Raw genomic sequence first — 22,524 nt, forward strand, 5'->3', positions numbered from 1 at the left:
GAAGCAGAGGTGATAAAGAAGACCACCCAAAATGAGATCACCTGGATGAAGATACTTGTGAGCAATCTCATGGGGATGCCATGTCTTGCATTTAACAGCATGTGCCTGACATACTAGTGGAGGCAGAAGCAGCAACAGCAATATCAACAGTATCGCCATACCTGCTGTTCTCCACAGTGAACACTGATCCCCTTGAATGCATCTATAGTGTCATGAAAACCTACATGATCACAGCTCCCTGAGATAAGTCTGGCTGCTGATAGGCGGGAAACCATGACCCTTCGATGGTTCTGAAGAATACAAGGATATATTTGTACCTGCATTCACTGTCTTTTTAATTCATTTTGTTATGGACTACTGCATCTCCCTAGTGAATTGAGTAAATGGAAGACTTAATTGCAGTCTTAGTTACAGGTTTTTGTAGTTGAAGCTGGGTATTCTCTGAGGCTCTCCTGAACAACATGATTCTCTTCTTTGAAGAGAAGTTTTCCTCTGTGAAAAAAAAAGAAGACATGATCCTCTGACTACCCACCCCAAAAGTCTATGCTAAGTGATGTGCTCCCACTCCTGAGGAAGAGAGCCCAAGGCTGCCTTGCCCTCTAGCAACCTTTAGGAGTCGATCAGAGACAAAATGTCAGTCCTTGATGAGGAGAGGGACTGCAGTAGCACCTGTAACAGCAGCTGCTGGGCCTACGGACATTGCAAGGGACGCAGGTGTGGGAGACAGGAATACATTGAGAGGCTACTGGGGCACTTCTTAAAGTCTCTCCTGGCACCCACTGCACCCCTCAGCCCTCCTACTGCTGAGACTCCATCAGGGGTTGCACTCAGGCTAGCATGTGGATGCCCTCAGCAACGCGGGTGCCCATCTGGCCACTGTGGCTGCTGTATCTGGTTGAAGCCCCTGCACATTCTTGTGCAACATGAACCTCCGGGAGCCGGTGCACTCTGAGTGCACAGCACCGTCATTAATTGTTCCCTACCCACTGATAAGTGGCTGGGGCTTGAGATAGGTGTTTGTCTCTTTATGGGGTGTGTGTGCAGCAGAGGTGGAGCATAGGTCCTGTGGCCCTTCCCTTGCCACCTCCTGTCTGTGATGGACACTTGGCTCAGCCTCCTTGACTTAGGACTCTACTTGGCCATGCCTGCCCTTTCTATTACATTGACCTCACCTTGCAACAACTCTGAAATGGAATGTGGCAGCAAGATTGCCACAAATGATGCCATGGCAATTCCTGGCACTGCTGGGGAATCTTATTTTCACTTTTGGTTGCTAGATACCATAGCCAGCATCATGCAAATGAGAAAAAAAAGAAGGATCACTGCTATCACAGCATCACTTGTCAGTGGGAGGCAACCATTGATTCTTGGAGATCTCTCAGATGATCTGCTCCGTTTAAGAGCAAAACATCCATGAGGAGATTTGATGTGTATAAGTCTACTCAACTGAAACTAATGATGGGGTAATCTATTTTGGAAGAGAAAAATGGTGGTAAACCTACGCAGCACTAAGAAAGACAAGGAAACAGAAGAAGAAGAAGACTGCAGAGTGCAGATTTATACCCCGCCCTTCTCTCTGAATCTGAGACAAAGAGCGGCTTACAATCTCCTATTCTTCTCCATCCACAACAGACCCCCTCTGTGAGGTGGGTGGGGCTGAGAGGGTTCTCATAGCAGCTGCCCTTTCAAGGACAACTCCTGCAAGAACTATGGCTAACCTATGGCCATTACAGCATGTGTAAGTGGAGGAATGGGAAATCAAACCTGGTTCTCCCAGATAAGAGTCCGTACACTTAACCACTACACCAAACTGGAAAAATAAGGTGCAGTGGGAAAATATATTGTGTTTATATCTGAAGGTCCCCACACAGCTCCTCTCTATTGATTTGTCAAACCTCCAGGTTCCTGCCATAGAGATTCCCTTGGCCTTTCCCAAAGCCCCTTTAAGCAGATCCCCAGTTTCTGGATTCTGCCAGCCCCTCCGTGCTATTTAACCAAGTGCTTAGTGTAATTCTTTCTCTCTGATGCCCAAGCTTACTCCTTGGACCATCTTTCCTTCTCTTCTCCAGCCTTTCTTCCCATGTTCTTCACACACACACACACATCCATGTATCTGTTCCAGGGATCAACTGATCTTCTAATTATCAAAGATGTCTACATTTTTAGTCATGACTAGTCAATTTCAATCCATTCATTTCTAGTTAATACAATTTTTACTTTTTGGTCTCACTTTATTATGGGGAAAATACAATCTGCCAAGAATTCAGGCTTAGGTCCCAGGAGGCCCAGAGTTCAGGGTGCATAAGTGAATTGCCATACATGTTCACTTCCCCGGGAACACTGGGTGACACCTTCATAGATTACCCAAAATAACACTTCAGAATTATTGTTGCATGTGTCTAGAATCCAAAATCATGGTGGGGCAGGTCTGTATGTGCCAAGGCCACACACATATATTCTCCTCAGGCAATTAATAGGCAAATACACAGATAGATAATCAGCACACTCATAAGAGAAACCTGTTCCCATAAAAACGGATATCTGGGATAAAACCATGGAAAAACCAACAGCAATAGATTAAAAAGTACCTCTATATGAGCGGCTCTAACAGTGCTGAATTAACTAACCCTCACATTACAATATTGTTGTCATTACCTGCCAAGGTTGAAGACTCTGAAGCTTCTCTGCCTTTCCTTCTCCGTGAGACATAGACAAAGACACAGCATGTAACGCATGGGCCACAACATAGACAGCATTGTAGATGCTGTAGCTGTAGCCTGTCATACTCATTTCCAAATAAGGCAGAGGAAGATTTTCCAGCCTCTCCTCTCCAGTGCAGTTACCTGTGTACTTAAATTCCCCGTTACCTATAAGAGAAGAATTTGGGAGCAGACATCCAAACGCCAGGGCCCAGAAATCCCTGATGAAACCATCTTCCGTACTGTCCGAAAGCCTTCTGCTCTGAAGAAATTGTTGGAAACCTTGGATTTCATTGGAGTGAATGGCAAGTGATAATGTACCATGGAAGAATTCTATATTCCATTCTGTTTGGGTTGGATATGATTTCATTTCCATGTGGCCAGTAATATCCCAAACTTCTCCTTTTGGCTTTTGTAGCATATCTTTAAATGCTGGTGTACTTAGCAGATGCCTGAAAAGAATCATGGACTGGATATCTCCATATAAGATCACAACATTGGCTTTGCTGTTCATGAGTTTTTTATATACCTCTTCTGCCCATTTATCATAATTTTTGAACTGATTATCCATCCCTAAAGTGTAGATTGTTTCTACAAATGCAAAACAGATGCCATTGTTGGAAAATTCAGGAAACATGTTCTGTGTGAACCATCCTAAATTCACACCAGTTCCACCAAGGAATCCTACCCATTTCCAGTTGAAATGGAGAAGCAATTGCAGAACCCCCTTGAACTGGAGAGCTTCATTTGGGACCATTTGGTATAACTACAGGATCTGGGTAATATCTGTCATCAGTGGAGCTGGCCCATAAGAGAACTAAGAAAAAAAATGAGTTGTGTGGACTGTAATAATTCCAAAAGCATACAATGCCAAAAGGATTGAAATTTTTGGGGACAAAAGCAGGGCGTTTTCTAGCCTCTGCTTGAAAAAAAATTAACACCCAACAAACAACAGAGGAAAGTGAAATCCAACTATAGCACAGGCTTTTTTGGCCCTAAGAGACCATGGGAAAACAACTAAGTTCAGTAAGGAAACATCACAAAATTCATAATTTGCTATGATATAACAGGAACAGAAATATTTTCAGAATGAAATATGGAGATGTGGAGGTATGTAGGTCTTTGATTTTTTTTTCTTTTCAAACGAAAAGAACAGCAATAATTGTTCCTTGGCGTTAAATCAAAGTTTTCTTGAGATTCTGCTATGACTATTATGTCCTATATTTCTACAGCAAATTTTTATGTGTTCATAGGTTGTTATATACAATATTGTCCTGTGAAGTATGATTCAATGATTCTGAAGTCCTTTGCTGTAGATACCATAATGATTGGTCCATTCTGGGATCAAAAGACCTTCGGAATAAGACCAATATGGTGGCATTTGCAAATTCACAAATGCCCCAACCAACATGTTTGCCAGACAGAAAGTTGCCCTGCCAAGATTCTGCGTTGTGTACGCAGTAATCATATTCTACAGTCACTTACATTGTGCCCAGCTGCGAAGTAATCACCATGTAACTATACCCAGCTCATTCTATCCACTTCAGTCTCTGTGTTTTGGAATTCTCTCGGTGGATTATTTTCTGATTTGATTTTTTTTTCATACTGCAGGTAAAAATTAGAGGAAAATTGCTGGCCCTCTGGTAGGAATTTCTGACATTGATCAACAGTGGACTAAAGGAGAAGACTTCACTTTCACTAATGGCAAAGCTCATAGCCTATAACCTGTGAGTTAACCACGTGGAACTGTAAAGCAGGGTTTTTTCCTTTTTAATTATTTTATTTTCTAGACTTTATTTATTGGATGATACATAAATTCTTTAGATTTTCCTCATGTCTTTATATTCAAAGAAGCCCAACATAAATTTCACTACTGGAAGTGTAATAGCTGGGTCAAAACCATCTAGCAAAAATTGGAACTAACTTGCTGCAGGCATGTCAATATCAGGAACTAGAGGAACAATCAGCTGTGATCTTAATTGATTATATCTTTTACAAAAGAATAAGGCTTGATCCATAGATAGAACCAGATAGTTCCACATCCACACAAATACTCAGAGTAGCGCTTTTTACAATAGCATACATTTAAAACAGCAGTGAGTAGTTTATTAAATATGGATAAAAAGAAGAATCTTCTATAAACTGGAATGGTTAAGAAACCCATATATGTGGGGTGAACTCAGGAGATGACCAGGTGGAGGCTCTGGATGACCACTGAGTGTCTAGATATCTAAGAGAATCAAAACAAAACAAAACCTATGGGTCACTGGGGCCATTCTGTGATGCCTCTTACAAAAACCAACTTGCCTCCATTGAAGCTTGACAGGGATACTGAATAGAACAATATCATTTAGTAGGCCAACAAAATTATTTCCTCAGAACTTTTACTTTAGTAGATGTATGTATGTTTTTAATGGTGAGTATTGTGTGTGTTTGTGAGTGTGTGTGTGTGTGTACCTAGAAGTCATGGTTGACTTCTGGCCACCCCAAGTGGTGCTTGGATGTTCAGAGAGGTGGCTTGCTAGTGCCTGCCTCTGAATTCTGGCTCTGGTATTCCTTGGAGGGTTTCCCATCCAAGTACTTGTGAGGGTTGGCCCCTGCTTTATTTTGAGATTGGGCTTGCCTGGGCATTCCAGGGCAGGGCAATTTTATCAGAATAGTGAGGAACGCAGCTATGAAGATGTGAAAGGGGATGGAAAAGATTACATTGAAAAAATAGATCTTTAATATGTATTATCAGGATCAAAGAGCTGATACAGATTGTGTTCTTTCCCACAGATCAGTGGACATGAAGTACAATATACAGTCAATGATGGAGTTACAGTTGGGTAAAGAAATATAATGAAGATCTATTTTCTGCTTACATTTTCTATCGTCATAAAATGCAAGATCTTCCTTTCCACATGAAAAACACTGTTTCCTCTTTTTACAGCACAGTCTCAATTGGAAAAGTAAGGAATGTATGAATCCCTTAAAATGTTCACACTCCACACATATATCCTACCTGAGGAATTTTGTACATGGCCAAAACACTCGGAATCATATAGGATGTTGCTGCGGCAAGTCCTTCAATTATCGCATATAAGTTGTCTTTGATGTTGCACCTGTAGTTGGGGGCCAGCCTGTTCCAGGGAGAAAGAAGTTGCAATGTGGCTTGATAGGTCCACCTTGCAATCATGTAGCTGTCATAGATGCGGAAACCCAAGGTGACATTGGGCAAGAGCCTGGGATTTTCATTGATCTCCTTTACTGCAAAAACCATGGCCAAAATATGCTGGTAGTTCTGGGTCATTGCACTGTGAAGACATTTGGAATATTTTTTTTACTATCTTATTGTGGATTTGGAAAATTGTGATTTTGTGTATTTCCCCCCGATGTTCATGATAGTTTTGTATAATAGTTTACAAGTCAGTCAACCCCTGAACCAACATGGTTTGCACACGGTAAGATATATTAATGTCTAATAGCATATTGCTCTTCAGAATGTGATGCTGATTATACTATATCAATAAAGTATAAATTTACAATAGGCCAGGGTAAAGACATCAAATGATAAAGCTGTAAGCAAGAGAAATGCAAAGAAAGTGAAAATATTCTTTTTTAAACGTTTCACAAAATTTTATTAAGAATATCCTTATCTGCATAATGTGAATCTCCAGAACCACTTAAGAAATACAGATCAACTGAACCTTCTCATTGGAATTAAAATTAAGGAAAAATTACTGCTATGTTTGCCGGCAGATTGTAGCTGGGGATGGCTGCATACCTCTGTTGAGACAAGACTGAATTTAAATCTGGCTATAAGCTGACACTTAACATAAGTAATGAAGAAAAAAATCTAATGAAACTGGATTGAAAGAACAAGAGCCAAATGACTTTGTTTTCAAATGCAGAAGAAGGCCTTTGGAAATTTGGAGAACAATTGCATGTTGACCCATCTTTGAGCCCTTTCCTTCCATGAAGTATTGATGCGTTAGACTGACAAGAGACAAGTCTTGATGCTATGAGTATGTCTTGTATGGTTGCTGATGTTTAATGGAGAATGGGAATTCGAGTAGAAATGAAAATAATGAAACTGAAAATACATCCTGTATGGTGCCTAATAATCCTTTGAACCTTGACTATATATGTATATTTACCAACATTTGTTTCAGGAAGTCACCCCGTTTTATCTTAAAACAATTCCTGCTGGAGAATCAAACATACCCGCTCCTAGTTTGATTCTTCTGGCTCCCACATTTCAAATTCCTTCTGTAATTTTGATTCCCTGCATTAAACATGTCCCCCTGGCACATACAGTGCAAAATAGAATTGCCAAGCCTCAACTGTTGTGAAAGAGCTCTCTCTGCACTTCAGAAGGGACTCAGTTGAAGGGAAAGGAGATACTTTAAATTGAAAATCAGTAGCTTTAAGTCAGAATAACTCTGCACATGAACATGAACATGAGAAGCCGTGTTGGATCAGGCCAATGGCCCATCCAGTCCAACACTCTGTGTCACACAGTGGCCAAAAGAACCCAGGAGGTCCACCAGTGGGGCCAGGACACTAGAAGCACAAAGATGCACATTTACGATAGCATAATGGAGACTCCTCTATTCAATGCAGCTGCTGAAGCCTCTCCATGTATTGGTTTTCTGCATAATACAATCTAAACAGAATATCGTATGTGAAAAAGAATAATTTCTTACACCATAGGCTCAGCTTGTGGCCGTGAAGGTTCACTGGTGAAGTTTTTTGCTATGGAGGTGAAGCAGAGTTGATAAAGAAGACCACCCAAAATGAGATCACCTGGATGAAGATACTTGTGAACAATCTCATGGGGATGCCATGTCTTACATTTAACAGCATGTGCCTGACATACTAGTGGAGGCAGAAGCAGCAACAGCAATATCAGCAGTATCACCATACCTGCTGTTCTCCACACTGAACACTGATCCCCTTGAAGGCATCTAAAGTGGTGTCATGAAAACCTACATGATCACAGCTCCCTGAGATAAGTCTGGCTGCTGATAGGCGGGAAACCATGACCCTTCGGTGGTTCTGAATAATACAAGGATATATTTATACCTGCTTTCACTGTCTTTGTTATTCATTTTGTTATGGACTACTGCATCTCCCTAGTGAATTGAGTAAATGGAAGACTTAATTGCAGTCTTAGTTACAGGTTTTTGTAGTTGAAGTTGGGTATTCTCTGAGGCTCTCCTGAACAACATGATTCTCTTCTTTGAAGAGAAGTTTTCCTCTGTGAAAAAAAAAGAAGACATGATCCTCGGACTACCCACCCCAAAAGTCTATGCTAAGTGATGTGCTCCAACTCCTGACGAAGAGAGCCCAAGGCTGCCTCGCCCTCTAGCAACCTTTAGGAGTGGATCAGAGACAAAATGTCAGTCCTTGGCGAGGAGAGGTTCTGCAGTAGCACCTGTAACAGCAGCTGCTGGGCCTATGGACATTGCAAGGGACGCAGGTGTGGGAGACAGGAATATCTTGAGAGGCTACTGGGACACTTCTTAAAGTCTCTCCTGGCACCCGCTGCACCCCTCAGCCCTCCTACTGCTGTGCCTCCATCAGGGGTTGCACTAAGGCTAGCATGTGGATGCCCTCAGCAATGCGGGTGCCCATCTGGCCACTGTGGGTACTGTATCTGGTTGCTGCCCCTGCACATTCTTGTGCAACATCAGCCTCCGGGAGCCCGTGCACTCTGAGTGCACAGCACCACCATGAATTGTTCCTTGCCCACTGATAAGTGGCTGGGGCTTGAGATAGATACTTGTCTCTTTAAGGGGTGTGTCTGCAGCAGAGGTGGTGCATAGGTCCTGTGGCCCTTCCCTCTCCACCTCCTGGCTGTGATGGACACTTGGCTCAGCCTCCTTGACTTAGGAATCTCCTTGGCCATGCCTGCCCTTTCCATTACATTGACCTCATCTTGTAACAACTCTGAAATGGAATGTGGCAGCAAGATGGCCACAAATGATGCCATGGCAGTTCCTGGCACTGCTGGGGAATCTTTTTTTAATTTTTAGTTGCTAGATACCATGGCCAGCTGCTGCAGCGCAGGCACAACACCAGGTTGCTCTCTCATTGTGGATATATGCTTTCCCCACCCAATACACTGCTTAGGGCTCACTGCTTAAAGGAAAGGGTCTACAGACTAGATGTTAAATATCAATTTGGGACTTCAGATAATCTGATAACAGAATCTGCCCTATAATATAGTTCTCCAGACAGACTGGCCACAGTTCACCTGCTCTCACATTGGCTGAGCTGCCTGTCGATTAATCTCATTGAAGAGCAACTACAGTTTGAACGGCCAGGTCTAGATTTTCCGAGGTACGGTTGGAGTGGCCACGCATCAATAAATAGGGCTGGGTATCGTCTGCATATTGGTCACATCCCATCCCCATCCCCCCATACCTCCTGACAATCTGGGCATGGGGGCACATATACGTAGATGTTAAATAGCATCAGGGAGAGAACTGCACCCTGTGGCACACCACATATAAGTGGGTGCCTTTGGGATGATTCTTCCCCTATAAATTATAGATTTCAGTTGTCCTGTTTTTATCATTGTTACTGATCTTGGCTCCCAGTAACCTGGTAGAAGACAAGCTTAGCACTTTTGAAGCTTGTTTGTCTGTTGTCTATATTAAGTTTCTTGTTTTAGAGCTCTATTTTTGTACTTTTTTATTCTTTTTACTGTTGAAGAAAAATCTCGTCCTTGGATTTTAACCTGAGAACATACCCTCTCTCTGGTTCAATAGGCTATATATGAACCAACTTGATAACAAGTCCCAATAGGAAAGAAAGGAAGACACAAGCTTGCTACTTTATTAATTCTTAATCCAAATAACTGAAAAGTCCTAAAAATCAACAATATTTATTATACTCTCTCATTTCGAACCATCACCAAGGTAAGTATCAATGAAGGAAAGGAAAGGTCCCCGGTGCAAGCACCAATCGTTTCTGACTCTGGGTTGACGTTGCTTTCACAATGTTTTCACAGCAGGCTTTTTACGGGGTGGTTTGCCATTGCCTTCCCCAGTCATCTACTCTTGCCCCCCCCCAACAAGCTGGGTACTCATTTTACCGACCTCGGAAGGATGGAAGGCTGAGTCAACCTGGAGCCGGCTACCTGAAAACCCAGCTTCCACCGGCGATCAAACTCAGGTCATGAGCAGAGTTTAGGACTGCAGTACTGCAGCTTTAACACTCTGCGCCACAGGATGAAGAATGGCATAAATGAAACAAGCAACAGACCCTTCCTCTAAATAGCACCATGAACTTTAACTATCTCTGGATTATCTTGCAGGTCAAAAGGCTCTAGAGAGAACAGAAGACATAAATGAATGGAAGTAATGTAATCACATTAGGAGTGTCTGGGGGTGGAGTTTTCCCACCAGCCAGCAGGCCAGTGGTAAATTGAAGCTTTCAAAGTGGGAAAACCACACTGTGCGCTCGAAAAACAACTGGGCTCATTTGGGCTAATCACAACTTCTTAGCCTTACCTACCACACAATGCTGTTGTGAGGGAAAAATAGAGGATAGGAAAATGATGTAAACAGCTTTGGTCCCGACTAGATAGACAGGTGCAGTATAAATTAATTAAGTAAGTATGAGCCAATTTGGTATAGTGGTTAAGTGTGCGGACTCTTATCTGGGAGAACCAGGTTTGATTCCCCACTCCTTCACTTACAGCTGCTGGAATGGCCTTGGGTTAGCCATAGGTATCGCAGGAGTTGTCCTTAAAAGGGCAGCTGCTGTGAGAGCCCTCTCAGCCCCACCCACCTTACAGGGTGTGAGGGGAGAAGGTATGGGAGATTATAAGCCGCTCTGAGTCTCTGATTCAGAGAGAAGGGCGGGGTATGGATCTGCAGTCGTCATCATCGTAGTAAATAAAATCAATAAAAACATGATTGCAAGGAGGAAGACCCATGTAATACCACATATACTTCAAAAAGAGCGAGCAATTTCTTTAAAACATCATTTTAAATTCTCATTTTTGCAATGCCAGGAAGTCTTCACTAGGCACAAATTCAAACCTTAGAAATACACTGAAAGCACTTTGCCCATGTCTTTATTCTTATTTTAGCTGGTTCTGGCTTCATTCAGGAAAGCAGAAGAAAAGATATTAAGACCCATGAACCTTATTATTTTTTCGCCTTATTAGGTCCTGTCTCCTGTTTAACTCTGGTCTAAAATAAATAATATAGCATTTTGGAGAAAAGATGCAGCCTAGTAACCCAGCACTGGACACCAAGATAGAGAAGATCTCCACGGCTACCGTGGATTTCCCTTTGCTGCTCAGATAGGTTGGAACAAAAGAGACCCAAACACTGCAAAAGATCAGCATGCTGAACGTGATGAACTTGGCTTCATTAAAACTATCCGGCAACTTCCTGGCTAGGAAAGCCACAGTCAAGCTGATGAGGGACAGAAACCCCATGTAGCCCAGAGCAATATAAAACATTGTGACAGATCCTTCATTGCATTTTACTATGATCTCTTCAGTCAGTGAGTGGGTGTCAAAATCTGGGAATGGTGGTGAGGTTCCCAACCATACCAAAGAAATGGCTGCTTGAATGAGGAAGCAGGAAAAGACAACTGAGTTGGTCAGTCTTTTCCCCACCCACTTTCTCATGTTGGACCCTGGTTTGGTGGCCATGAAAGCTACAACCACAGTGATGGTTTTGGCCAACACACAAGAAACAGCTACTGAGAAGATGATGCTGAAAGCAGATTGGCGGAGGAAGCAGGTGACCTTTGTTGGTTGGCCAAGAAATAACAAAGCAGAGAGGAAGCAGAACAAAAGAGCAATGAGAAGTATGTAGGTGATATCTCGGTTGTTGGCTTTAACAATGGGGGTATTTTTATGCTTAATGAAAATTCCTAAAATAATTATTGTGACAAACATTAAAGAAACTGCTGCAGAAGCCAAACTTATTCCTAAGGGTTCCTCAAAAGAGAGGAAAGTTATTGTTTTGGGAAGGCAGCCATCTTTGCCCTTGGTTGGATATTGATCGCTTTGGCATTTGATGCAATCATCCATATCTGGAAAAGAAAGATGAAGAAGGGCTGTCACAGTAGCTACTGACATGAGATTTCATATATATAGGTTTCATAACCATATTTCATATGAGAGCAAAGTAGAAAATGTTATTCAAGTTGAATTTCTACTGCTGGTGCTTATTTTTTGCTGTAGTCCAAACCACTAGTTTAATACCTAGATCTGCTTAGGAGGAGAGTAGATCTTTGCTTTATCAGATAATATAGGATATATTTTTATTTACTTTCAACAATGGAGTCAATAAGGGTGTTTTTTTGTAAATGAAGAAATAAGGTGAGTATTGCAACCTGAGAATTCTCCCACACTTCAATTGTTAATGGAACAATACTTTACTCACCCTCCTTCAATTCCCCTTTTTTCCCTTACTTCAAGGTAAATCAGAATTTATAATTCACTGATGCTCCCTTCCATCTCATAGAGCCTAATCTGCCCATTTTATTTACTTAGGGAATGAGATAACAGTGGATTGGACATTGTGTAAAAATGCAAGGGGAGGAAAAAATGATGAGAAGCAGATTTAAAGGCAGGGCAGAGTTCAGGGTGGAGTTCAGTTTTGTGACCACTTTGTCACACTGATGGCAGCGCAGAATAAGATCTTTTGTGCCATCAGTAAATCTCATCCAGCTTTTAAGAAGTCCTAAATACAAAATAATAATAATAATAATAATAATAATAATAATAATAATAATAATAATAATAATAATAATAATAATAATAATAATAATAAGTGATTTATGGACCACAATACTTTTAAAAATAAAGCCACTTTTAAATTTCACAAATACCTTTAACACAAAGAAATAACAATAACCATAAAAATGTTGTATAACCATTTTCAACAGAGTTCATTCTTGTATTCTAATATAGCATTTTCTACAGAGTACATTCTATATGGGTAATTAGTTGTGGACTCATTTCATGTTTCCTCTTCCTCTCCCCCCACCCCCTTTTCTTTCTATTTCTTTTTGTTCTATTTTTTAATGGAGTCAACCCCATGCTCTGTATGCATCCTAAGCATGTTATGAATAGCATTCTTTATCATTCCAATATATAAACACTCTTATTTTATGGTGCCATAAAATAAAAAGAGTGTTTATCTACTGGAATGATAAAGAATGCTAGAGAAATAAAATGGAAAAGGGAAAGGAAAGGGTTTTTTTTTTTCCCCATGCAAACTGGTTTCTTTATTATTCTCAAATCTGGATTACATGTGAAATGATAGGTTGCCTTTCGAAGAGTGTTAGATTAAAAATAATTGAGCTAACGTTACATACAGGACAGCATATAAGTAAGATGGCAACCTTGATCTGTCAAGCATGCTATTTCTAAATGCTGGTTTTATTTGTACCTAGTAAACGTGCCAGATTAACAGCAGAGTATCACCTTTGTCTTTTCCCCTTTCTTCTTCTTCCCCCTTTTCTCTCCCCCCCCCTTTTGGATGCATAATGCATAATAAATCCATCTGGACCCAGGATGTTTAGTGTAACCTTGTATTAATGGTGTAGAATGCCTCTCCCCCAGATTCACACAGCCATGCCTTATCAGTTCACAGGGAATGTGTGAGAAATGGAGATGTTGTCATTAGCTAACATCTAATTAGCTAACATTCCTTAGCCATAAAGGAGATACTAAAAAGTACCCTTTGAACCCTCAACTCAATTTGCATATTTATGTTATTCTTTTGAAGTTATCTTTTGAAGTTTTCCTCTAAGATACTATTCAATACTATGTATGTCATTATTTCCAAGGAATCCATCCTTGGAGCAAGCTATGGAGTTTTACAATAAAACAAGTCTTTGATTAAAGAACAAACACTTGATTATTGCAAAATATTGATGCTTGACATGACCATGGTTTGGATTAATCTCTGTACCTTCAAGGTAGTGAACATGTACAACCAGCTGCATGAAACTATGAGGAACATTCTTTTATGAAGGATTATCTCTTAGTATTTTAAGAGTTTTTTGCCAGCAATAGAAGAAAAGGCTTTGTTCCTGCTTAAAAATGAAGAATGGAATGCTCTTTATATAAATTATATAGGTTTTTGTGTGTTTTTTTTTTTTTTTTGCTTCATGAGGACTTATTGCTTGTAGTTTTGGAGAGCATTGGTGCCAGCTATTGAACAGAAGATCTGGAACCTCGTAAAGAAAAATGAATGACTTGCTCCTTATATAAAAGTGAATTTCAACAATGGGTGAGTCTGAAGTATATGTTCTTTCCCTGCAATTGTAAAGTTTAATAATTTTGAAGGGGAAAATTAGTTCATCCCAGGGTCATAAAAATACACAATATTAGTTCAGTGCCAACCTTTGTTAGTGCATTGTTATCAGTATTTTTAAGGTGGTTCTTTCATTGAGACTCAGTACTTGTACCTATGGAGACAGAAGCAGAAGGTTTTGTACTTGCTGATAAAAAGATACTGGCTTGCACCTTATCACAGTCCAACAAGAGGAAGATATTAAGATGTCTGATGAAGTGGCAACATGAGATGAGTCTACAACTTGTTACTAATATAGAATGTACTCTGCTGGAAATGCTGTACTAGAACACAAGAATGAACGCTGTCGAAAATGATTATTTCACAATTTTATGGTTGCTATTGTTAATTCTTTGTGCAAAAGATATTTGTGAAATTTATTGTATTTTAAAAAGTACAGTAGCCCATATATCACTGCTGTTGTTGTTTCTTGCTATTTATACGTATGTATATAAATCACAACAAACTAGAGCCAGTTTGGTGTAGTGGTTAAGTGCATGGCCTCTTATCTGGGAGAACCATGTTTGATTCCCCACTCCTCCACTTGCACCTGCTGGAATGGCCTTGGGTCAGCCATAGCTCTGGCAGAGGTTGTCCTTGAAAGGGCAGCTGCTGTGAGAGCCCTCTCAGCCCCACGCACCTCACAGGGTGTCTGTTGTGGGGGGAGAAGATATAGGAGATTGTAAGCCACACTGAGTCTCTGATTCAGAGAGAAAGGCGGGGTATAAATCTGCGATTCTTCTTCTTCTTCTATGTTATTTATAGTGTGATCCCATTTATTGTTGTTTTTCTTCAAATTTTTGAGGAAGTCCTGGCTTATTTTGACACATCAAAGGCCCACTGTGACATGATTTCTTAGACAGTTTGGGAATGTAGTCACTTTTATCCAATAGTACTTCAAGATCATTTTTGACAGGTATAGTTCAAGATCATAGCTGCAGTCATGTGTGGTTACCCAGCCAGGCCAATGGAGTAGTTAAAGTGTCTTTTAAAAAGGGAACACCTTTTCTACAGACTTGAGATGAAGTAGGACTGCCTGTAACAAAGATAGTGGTACGGATTTTTGAATAGTATGAGGTTTATGAATGTCAAATGCTATTTGATCTACTCAGAAGAATAGAAGAATCATTCATCATCTAATCTCTTCAGGGCTTTTTTTGTAGCAGGATCTCTTTTGCATATTAGGCCACATACCCTCGTGTAGGCAATCCTCCAACAGCTTACAGGGCCTACTGAAAGCTTCAAGAGAATTGGCTACATCAGTTGGGTGTGGCCTAATATGCAAAGGAGTTCCTGCTACAAAAAATGTCCTGGATCTCTATAAGATATCATGCTTTATTAATTATGTATTATGCTTCAATGCTTATTTACTGTTTTATCTTGCTTTCTTCTATGTATGATGTTTATGTGTTCAATAAAAAAGCTTTTTGAATTTTTCTTAAAGGGAACATCTTGAAAAAGGCTGTCCTGCAATGTACATCTTGAACCCAACTAATTTGATCAACAGTTGGTCATTGACACATACCACTTCATGGGCAAATCATTCAAGAAACAAAATTTCTTGAATGTGATGGATTGCCAAGAGCCTTTTCCAACCAAGCTTTTAGTAGGTTTCAAAATAAAAATACTTTGGTCTTCCTGAGGTACAATCTTCACTAAGAGAGAGATGGGTGAAGATAAACAAAATGATTCTTTTCTTCCATTCCATCAAAATTGAATAGCAGGGCTCACTTTCTAGCAGAAGGTCCTTTACATACTAGGCCACACATTCCTGATGTATCCAATCCTCTAAGAGCTTACAGGGCTCTTCTTACAGGGCCTACTGTAAACTCTTGGAGGATGGGCTACATCAGAGTTGTGTGGCCTAATATGCAAAGCAGCTCCTGTTAGAAAGTGAACCCTGTCAGATCATCTGAACTAACCCTGAATGATGACACATTGCATCACCTACCCTTTTGACTTGAAATCTCCATTTCTGGGCAGTGCACACAATCGTAGCAGCAAAAGGTCTCCCCTTCCTTCTTTTTCTTATGAAAGCCAGGGTTGCAGTAATCATTGCACATAGATAGGGGCACTGCCTATTGAAAAAGTGGGAAGGGAGTTTTGGAAGGAAGTAGTATTATTGTGCATCAGCAGAGGTATGAAGACACAAGTGAGCAGTACTGATCATTATGAAGTTTACAATCAAATGTTTTACATGGAAATTGCTAATTTGGATTGTCACAGTGATTTCCCAAAACAGGAATAAAAATCTGAGATTCTTGGGAATCACAAATCCTTATTCCTGAACGATCTTTTTTTTTAAGGATGCTTCCAGCAATTCAACATACAATTCTGTTTTTTGTTGATTCTACTGATTTCCAGGGCAATTTTATTTTACCCTTCTGATTGGATCTTTGCAATGGAGAAGAACAGAATTGTCCCTCAATCATTTTTGAAGGCAAGTTGCCTTTTTTCTCTCTGCCAGTTTGTTCAGTGGTAAAACCCTTTGTCTAATTGTCTTGAAATGTGAAGGTTGTTTAGCAGAAAGGCAGCATTTTAATCCCTGTAATTTTAATGTCATGGCTGAAAACCAACCATTCCTCCTGGAATCCTCCCCCTGGCCCCACATAAGGAATAATGGCAAAGCTGAGATTCTTGCTCATTTTTTCTTCCCCTCTCCCCAACAGGACAGTTGGTGGAAATTGGTTCAGGGACCTATACAAGTAAACCCAAAGCACATTATGCACAAAAAGTGCATTAATTTTAATTCCAAGCCACCAAAGTCCTACAAGAATATAAGCAATTATGGGGGCGATCCCACTCAAATCTTAAAAATAAAGAATAACAAATTTTTCCCTTCATTCATACACTGATTTTCATGTATGCTCACTACAATCAGTTTTTCCTTCCTTATGTACTTTCCTTTCCTTTTGTACTCTTAGAAGCTCATTGATTCACAAATCTTGAGCAGCAGAAGATTTCTTTCTTTCTTTCTTTCTTTCTTTCTTTCTTTCTTTCTTTCTTCCTTCCTTTCTTCCTTTCTTCCTTTCTTTCTTCCTTCCTTCCTTCCTTCCTTCCTTCCTTCCTTCCTTTCTTCCTTTCTTTCTTTCTTTCTTTCTTTCTTTCTTTCTTTCTTTCTTTCTTTCTTTCTTTCTTTCTTTCTTTCTTTCTTTCTTTCTTTGTGCAAGGGCTAAATCTTATGTACTCCACCTATTTTTTCATCACCCTTAAGTTATTATTATTGGGGCATGAAGAAAAGGAATGGACTACTCACCTCTGCGTCTCCCATCAAAGAAAAAGTATACCATGATTGACATGCCAATCTACCAATTTTAATGAAGGCATAGTGAAAAATATTTCTCATTATCTCAGATTTTTGGAAGATATGCAATTTTTTTGAATGTGGTAAAGAATGCAGGTATTTTGCATGCCTTTTGTCAGTACTAAGTACCTCCAGTTCTGGTTGAGTGGCGTTGCAGCTGTGTTAAACTGCTCTTCTATTTCCCTGTAGTTTTTACTTTTACTGGTTTATTGGGATGATAAGGTTTTAATGTGTTCTTTTCTTTTTTTTGTTTGGGTTTATTGTTTGTAGATTGTAGTTCAGATATTGTTTTTAGGTTCGTAAGCGGTTGTCCTTGGTAAGCCTGGCTGTTTATTTTTTTTTTTCTGAGCCCAGGCTGAATCTATGTTCAGGAGCAGCTTAATCCAACACAGACACACACACATGTTCTTTGGCAGAATTGTTGGTTTGCTTTTTAAGAACATAAGAGAAGCCATGTTGGATCAGACCAATGGCCCATTCAGTCCAACACTCTGTGTCACAAAGTGGCCTAAAAACCTAAATGCCATCAAGAGATCCACAGTGGGACTTGAAGCCGTTCCACTGTGCCCCCCCCCTCCAAGCACAAGAATACAGAGCATCACTGCCCCAGACAGAGAGTTCCAACAATAAGCTGCAACTAATAGCCACTGATGGACCTCTGTTCCATATGCTTATCCATTCCCCTCTTGAAGCTATCTATGCTTGTAGCTGCCACCACCTCTTGTGGCAGTGAATTCCACATGTTAATCACCCTTTGGTTGAAAAAGTACTTCCTTTTTTGTAATTTTTATTTGATTAGTTTGGATTTAGAGAGTAGTCATGATCATGAACTTTTATTGCTATTGTTGGTTTATTTTGTCACCTCCAAAAGGGAAATTTAAACCAGTAAAATTTTAGGGTTTTTTTCTGATTTAATAACCAGTAATACATAAAAGCCCTACTGTGGTGGCAAATCTTTTGGATTGTCTTGATTTTTTTCAGATTTGAAACTGAATTGATTTTTCCTTTTCTAAGTCTTCTTGGTTATTTAGAGATGAAGATAAACAAGTAACTTTGCATGTGGCTAATCTTTTGGTTCCTGTAGTAAAATCACATTATAATTAAAGTAGCATATCTTGTGTGATGGCTTTCTGTTTATGACTTTTGCCATACAAAGAGTAATTAAGAAGATATTTGGCATTTTTAAGCTACATATCTCTCTAGTGTTTGAATGCAGGCTGTGGCCTCTCTTGAACATTGAGTCTGATCAAACAAATAAAAAGACTATAAGGAAAGAAATAATAACAAAAATAATAAAAACAAGTTCCTGAGCCATCTGATAAGTGAAGTAGCCTCTGAGAAGAATGAAATACATACCTTGTTAAAAATTTCTTGCCACACTATAGTATTCTCATGGATGATAAATTTTTGAATTTCAACAGCATGGGAATTTACCCTTCCAATTTTCATTCTATGGAAGGACTTGTTTGGGAATGTGACTATGTTCGTTATATCAAGACCACCTTCCATTTCCCATTTATCATTAAAAGACAGTGTTTCTCCAGCTGAGTTGTTGAATGTAACGCCTTGTAGAAAGGGGTGGATCTAGTTGAAAGGGGGAAACAAAGCAACATATTATAGCCTGGATGTTGAGATACACCATTGTTAAACTTTCTAGCCTGTTAATGGTTATTTTTTCACATGAAGGATACTGTACATTCCCCACCCATCCCATTCTCTGATTATCACAAGAAAAAAGAAAGCAAAAATAAATAAATAATAAAGTCATAGAATCCTGGTTATATCACTGGACCACTTGTGGAAAGCAGAATATTGTATAATCTTATAACAACATAGTCAGAGAGAGGTTTCTTTGGATCAACATTACCTGTTGAGGCTGGAGATCTTGAAGTTCCATTATTTTACCACCATCAGTTGCCCTGTGATTGAATCGGGATGAGTACAGCACATGAATAGCATGTGCTATGGCATAGACTGCATTGTAAATGCTGTAGCTGTGGCCAGTCATGCTCATTTCAAAAAAGGAACTAGGAAGATTCTCCAGCCTCTCCTCCCCAGTACATGTTTCACTGATGGCCACTGGCTCCTGGGGATTTGGATAGGAACAGTCAAATGCTTGTTCCCAAAAGTCACTGAGAAAACCATTTCCTTGTTTCTTATATGGATTTATTTCTTGAAGGAAGTTCTGGAAGCCAGGAAGTTCATTTGAGTGAATTGTGAAGGAAAGAGTCCCATGGAAAAACTCAATATCCCAGCCCCTCTGAAGGCCTGTTAATGCAAAATCAACTTGTGGTGTCATAATCCACACTTTTCTCAATGATGCATCTTCCTTATAACTGGGATCGGTCATAATTAAATGAGTAAAAAATAACACGAGTACCATTGAATCTCCATAAAGAATAAATGTATTGGCTTTAGTTTCTGTAAAAGGTAAATATGTATTTACAAAGAACTCAGGGATGAAATTAACCTCATCCCAACTGGTTTGGGTTGGAATTCTCTGCGTCAAAGCTAAACAGATTCCATTTTGAGAAAGCAATGGCTCCAGGACCTTCAAGAACTGTTCTCCACTGTCATCATCCACAGCAAAAATCCCAACCCATGTCCACTGGAAATGTTGAAGTAACCAGAGGATCCCAATATTCTGGTGGGCTTCATTTGGGGCCATGCGGTAGAATGAAGGAGACTGTTTAGCATCTCTCTCCTCTGAGGTAAATGAACCATATGACAGCTAAAATGAAGTACACACATGTTAGATGTATGTTAGAAGAACCCCTTGAGTACAAGTAATCACATGGATGTTTTGTGAAAGAAATTTTGATTTGGCAAGAGTTAAAGTCAAAGGCTCTTTTGGTCTACTCGTTTCAGGTTGTGCGTATATAGGGAAATTCCTGGAGCTCTCTCTCTCAAAAAAATTGAACATTATCTGTGAACACATGGATTCCCCTTATAATGATCCAGACCCCAATCTATCAAATATGGTATTTTGTACTCTGATTCAGAGCACATTTCCAGGCATTCTGATGGAGATCCTTCACAGAGCCTATTACTTGACCCTTTCATCCAGAGTTGCCAAGGATTTTATCCTGGGACCTTTTTGCTGAGAAAGCAGATGCTCCACCACTTCATTCCAGCCTTTCTTGACTGCCTTCTCACTGTTATTTTACTCACATATGCAAAGCAAACTTATTATTGTTTTTTTTCAAATATTCACATCTCTCCATCTCTCTTAACCCCAGCAAAAGTCCTAGAGAAGATGTAGTTTGTTGAATCACTTCTTCTCATCACAATTCTTACCTGTGGAATCTTGTAGAGGCTTAAGACGTCTGACATGTGGAATGAGGTCTCAGAGCTCAATGCCCCAATGATGGCTACTAGATTTTTGTATGTATCACATTCATAGTTTGGAAAATATCTTTGCGATTTGAAGAGCAAATCAAAAGTACTGCGATATGTCATTCTCGTATCATAGTAGTTGTCACAGATGTGGAACCCAAGAGTGACATTGGGCAAGATTCTAGGATTCTTGTTGATGTTGTTTGCAGCAAACACCAAGGCCAGGACATGCTGGTGGAGCTTGGGCACCATACTGTAGACAGAGATATGGAGATATGGAAACAATGGTATCAACAGATAAATCATTTGAGAGGTATCATGACTTGGAATAGCAATTGTGAAGGAGTTTGAACATGTGTGTGTTCATGTATGTCTATGACTATGCAGATGTTTGAACACTAAAAGATAATGCAGCCTCATATTTGAAAAATGGAACTTGAGATATATTTTCAATTCTGTCTTATATATTTCTAGGAATAAGGCCCATTGTGGAGGGAGATACAACAGGGCCTAGAAAGAGGCTTTGGATGAGTGCACCTCACCCTTGCTGTCTTTCCACCCACCCAAGTGACCTGAATGACTGCCTTAATAAATCACTCTCCCTACCACCACGAGGGGAGATGATGTCTGTCATCTGGAAAGCATTTCTGAGTGATCTCCAGCCCTCACCAGGAAATTAGCAAGCACAGTTCCCTGGGATGAAATGTCTGGTAGCATCAAGGCACCCAGAGGGTGCCGCCAGAACTAGTGTAGCCAACCTCCAGGTGGAGCCTGAATATCTCCTGGGATCACAATTGAACTACAGACAATACATGGAGGGTTCATTCTATTAACCTGAGGCCTCTCCCATTCCTGACCAAAGCAGCCTGGGCTGCCTAGCAACAGCCACTTTTCAGGACTCTAGCTTTTTCTCCAGCCTTCAGAAGCTGAGTGTGCCTTTCGTGAGGCTGCAGTAGCTCTGAAGCCCTTTCTGAGGCCAGTTGACAGAGAGGACGCAGAGAAGAGTTGGAGATGTGGCTGACTCTTAGGAAAGACTGCTTCTGGCAGTTTGTTCAACATTCCTGGGCCTGAGCAAGCAAGGCAGGGAAGTCAGCTGATGGAAGGCCAGAAACACTGACCAATGTGTGATGGGCCAATTGTTTGTTCCATAAATGTTAGCCAATGGCCATGTTCGAGTTGGCCATGATGATAAGAGAATTATTACTATAGACAGCTTTTTTTTTCTTCCATTCTATCATAGTCCAAAAGAACAGAATATATGAAAGCCTACACAAGACAGTGGAGAAAATAGGAAGATTTATTGAGGCAGTCAATTGTGTGTGTGTGTGTGTACACACACACATATTGGCCACTGTGTGATACAGAGTGTTGGACTGGATGGGCCATTGGCCTGATCCAACATGGCTTCTCTTATGTTCTTATGTTATGTTCAGTCATTCAGGTCAGCATATTATACGCTTGTCCTTGTCTATGCAAATTTAGAGGGTGTGTTACTGCTTTCTGCTGCCTTTTAGAGCTGGAAGAATTATTCTTTGTGGATGAAAATAGGCCAGATGTACTGCAAAAAAAGCCCAACTAGAAAAGATTCCAAATGTCACTGAAGAAGAGGAGCACCAAGATGGAACAAAAATTCACTTCCCCCCTCCTTCTAGAATTCATTTTCTTTGCACATCTTAACATAAATCTATGTTAATATGTAGAGTGAAGCCAAGTTCCCAAGAGCAAAAATAATGACTTACTTTGGTAACCTATACAACTCCTGAGCTGGATGTCTTTTGAAGTTTATTATATGCAAATGGTAAATTATCTGAGAAACAATTTCACCAATGAGGAGGTCTCCTGGCTGGTACCATTCATGTGGAACCGG

At 40.2% G+C, this 22,524-nt stretch overlaps 1 protein-coding gene across 1 annotated transcript; it reads right to left on the reverse strand.

The window, feature by feature from the left end:
- Nucleotides 1-609: 609 nt before the first annotated feature.
- LOC132583016 (vomeronasal type-2 receptor 26-like) lies at nucleotides 610-20,909 on the reverse strand. Its single transcript, XM_060254683.1, has 9 exons — nucleotides 20,619-20,909; nucleotides 19,189-19,407; nucleotides 15,969-16,095; nucleotides 10,834-11,744; nucleotides 9,569-9,599; nucleotides 7,388-7,487; nucleotides 5,704-5,995; nucleotides 2,844-2,867; nucleotides 610-690 (listed from the first exon to the last, which is right to left on the reverse strand). Exons 1-9 carry the CDS (start codon nucleotides 20,907-20,909, stop codon nucleotides 610-612), a joined length of 2,076 nt encoding a protein of 691 aa, XP_060110666.1.
- Between the last annotated feature and the right edge of the window lie 1,615 nt (nucleotides 20,910-22,524).

Source organism: Heteronotia binoei, chromosome 15 (genome assembly GCF_032191835.1).
Source record: "Heteronotia binoei isolate CCM8104 ecotype False Entrance Well chromosome 15, APGP_CSIRO_Hbin_v1, whole genome shotgun sequence".
NCBI classification, from domain to species: Eukaryota; Metazoa; Chordata; class Lepidosauria; order Squamata; family Gekkonidae; genus Heteronotia; species Heteronotia binoei.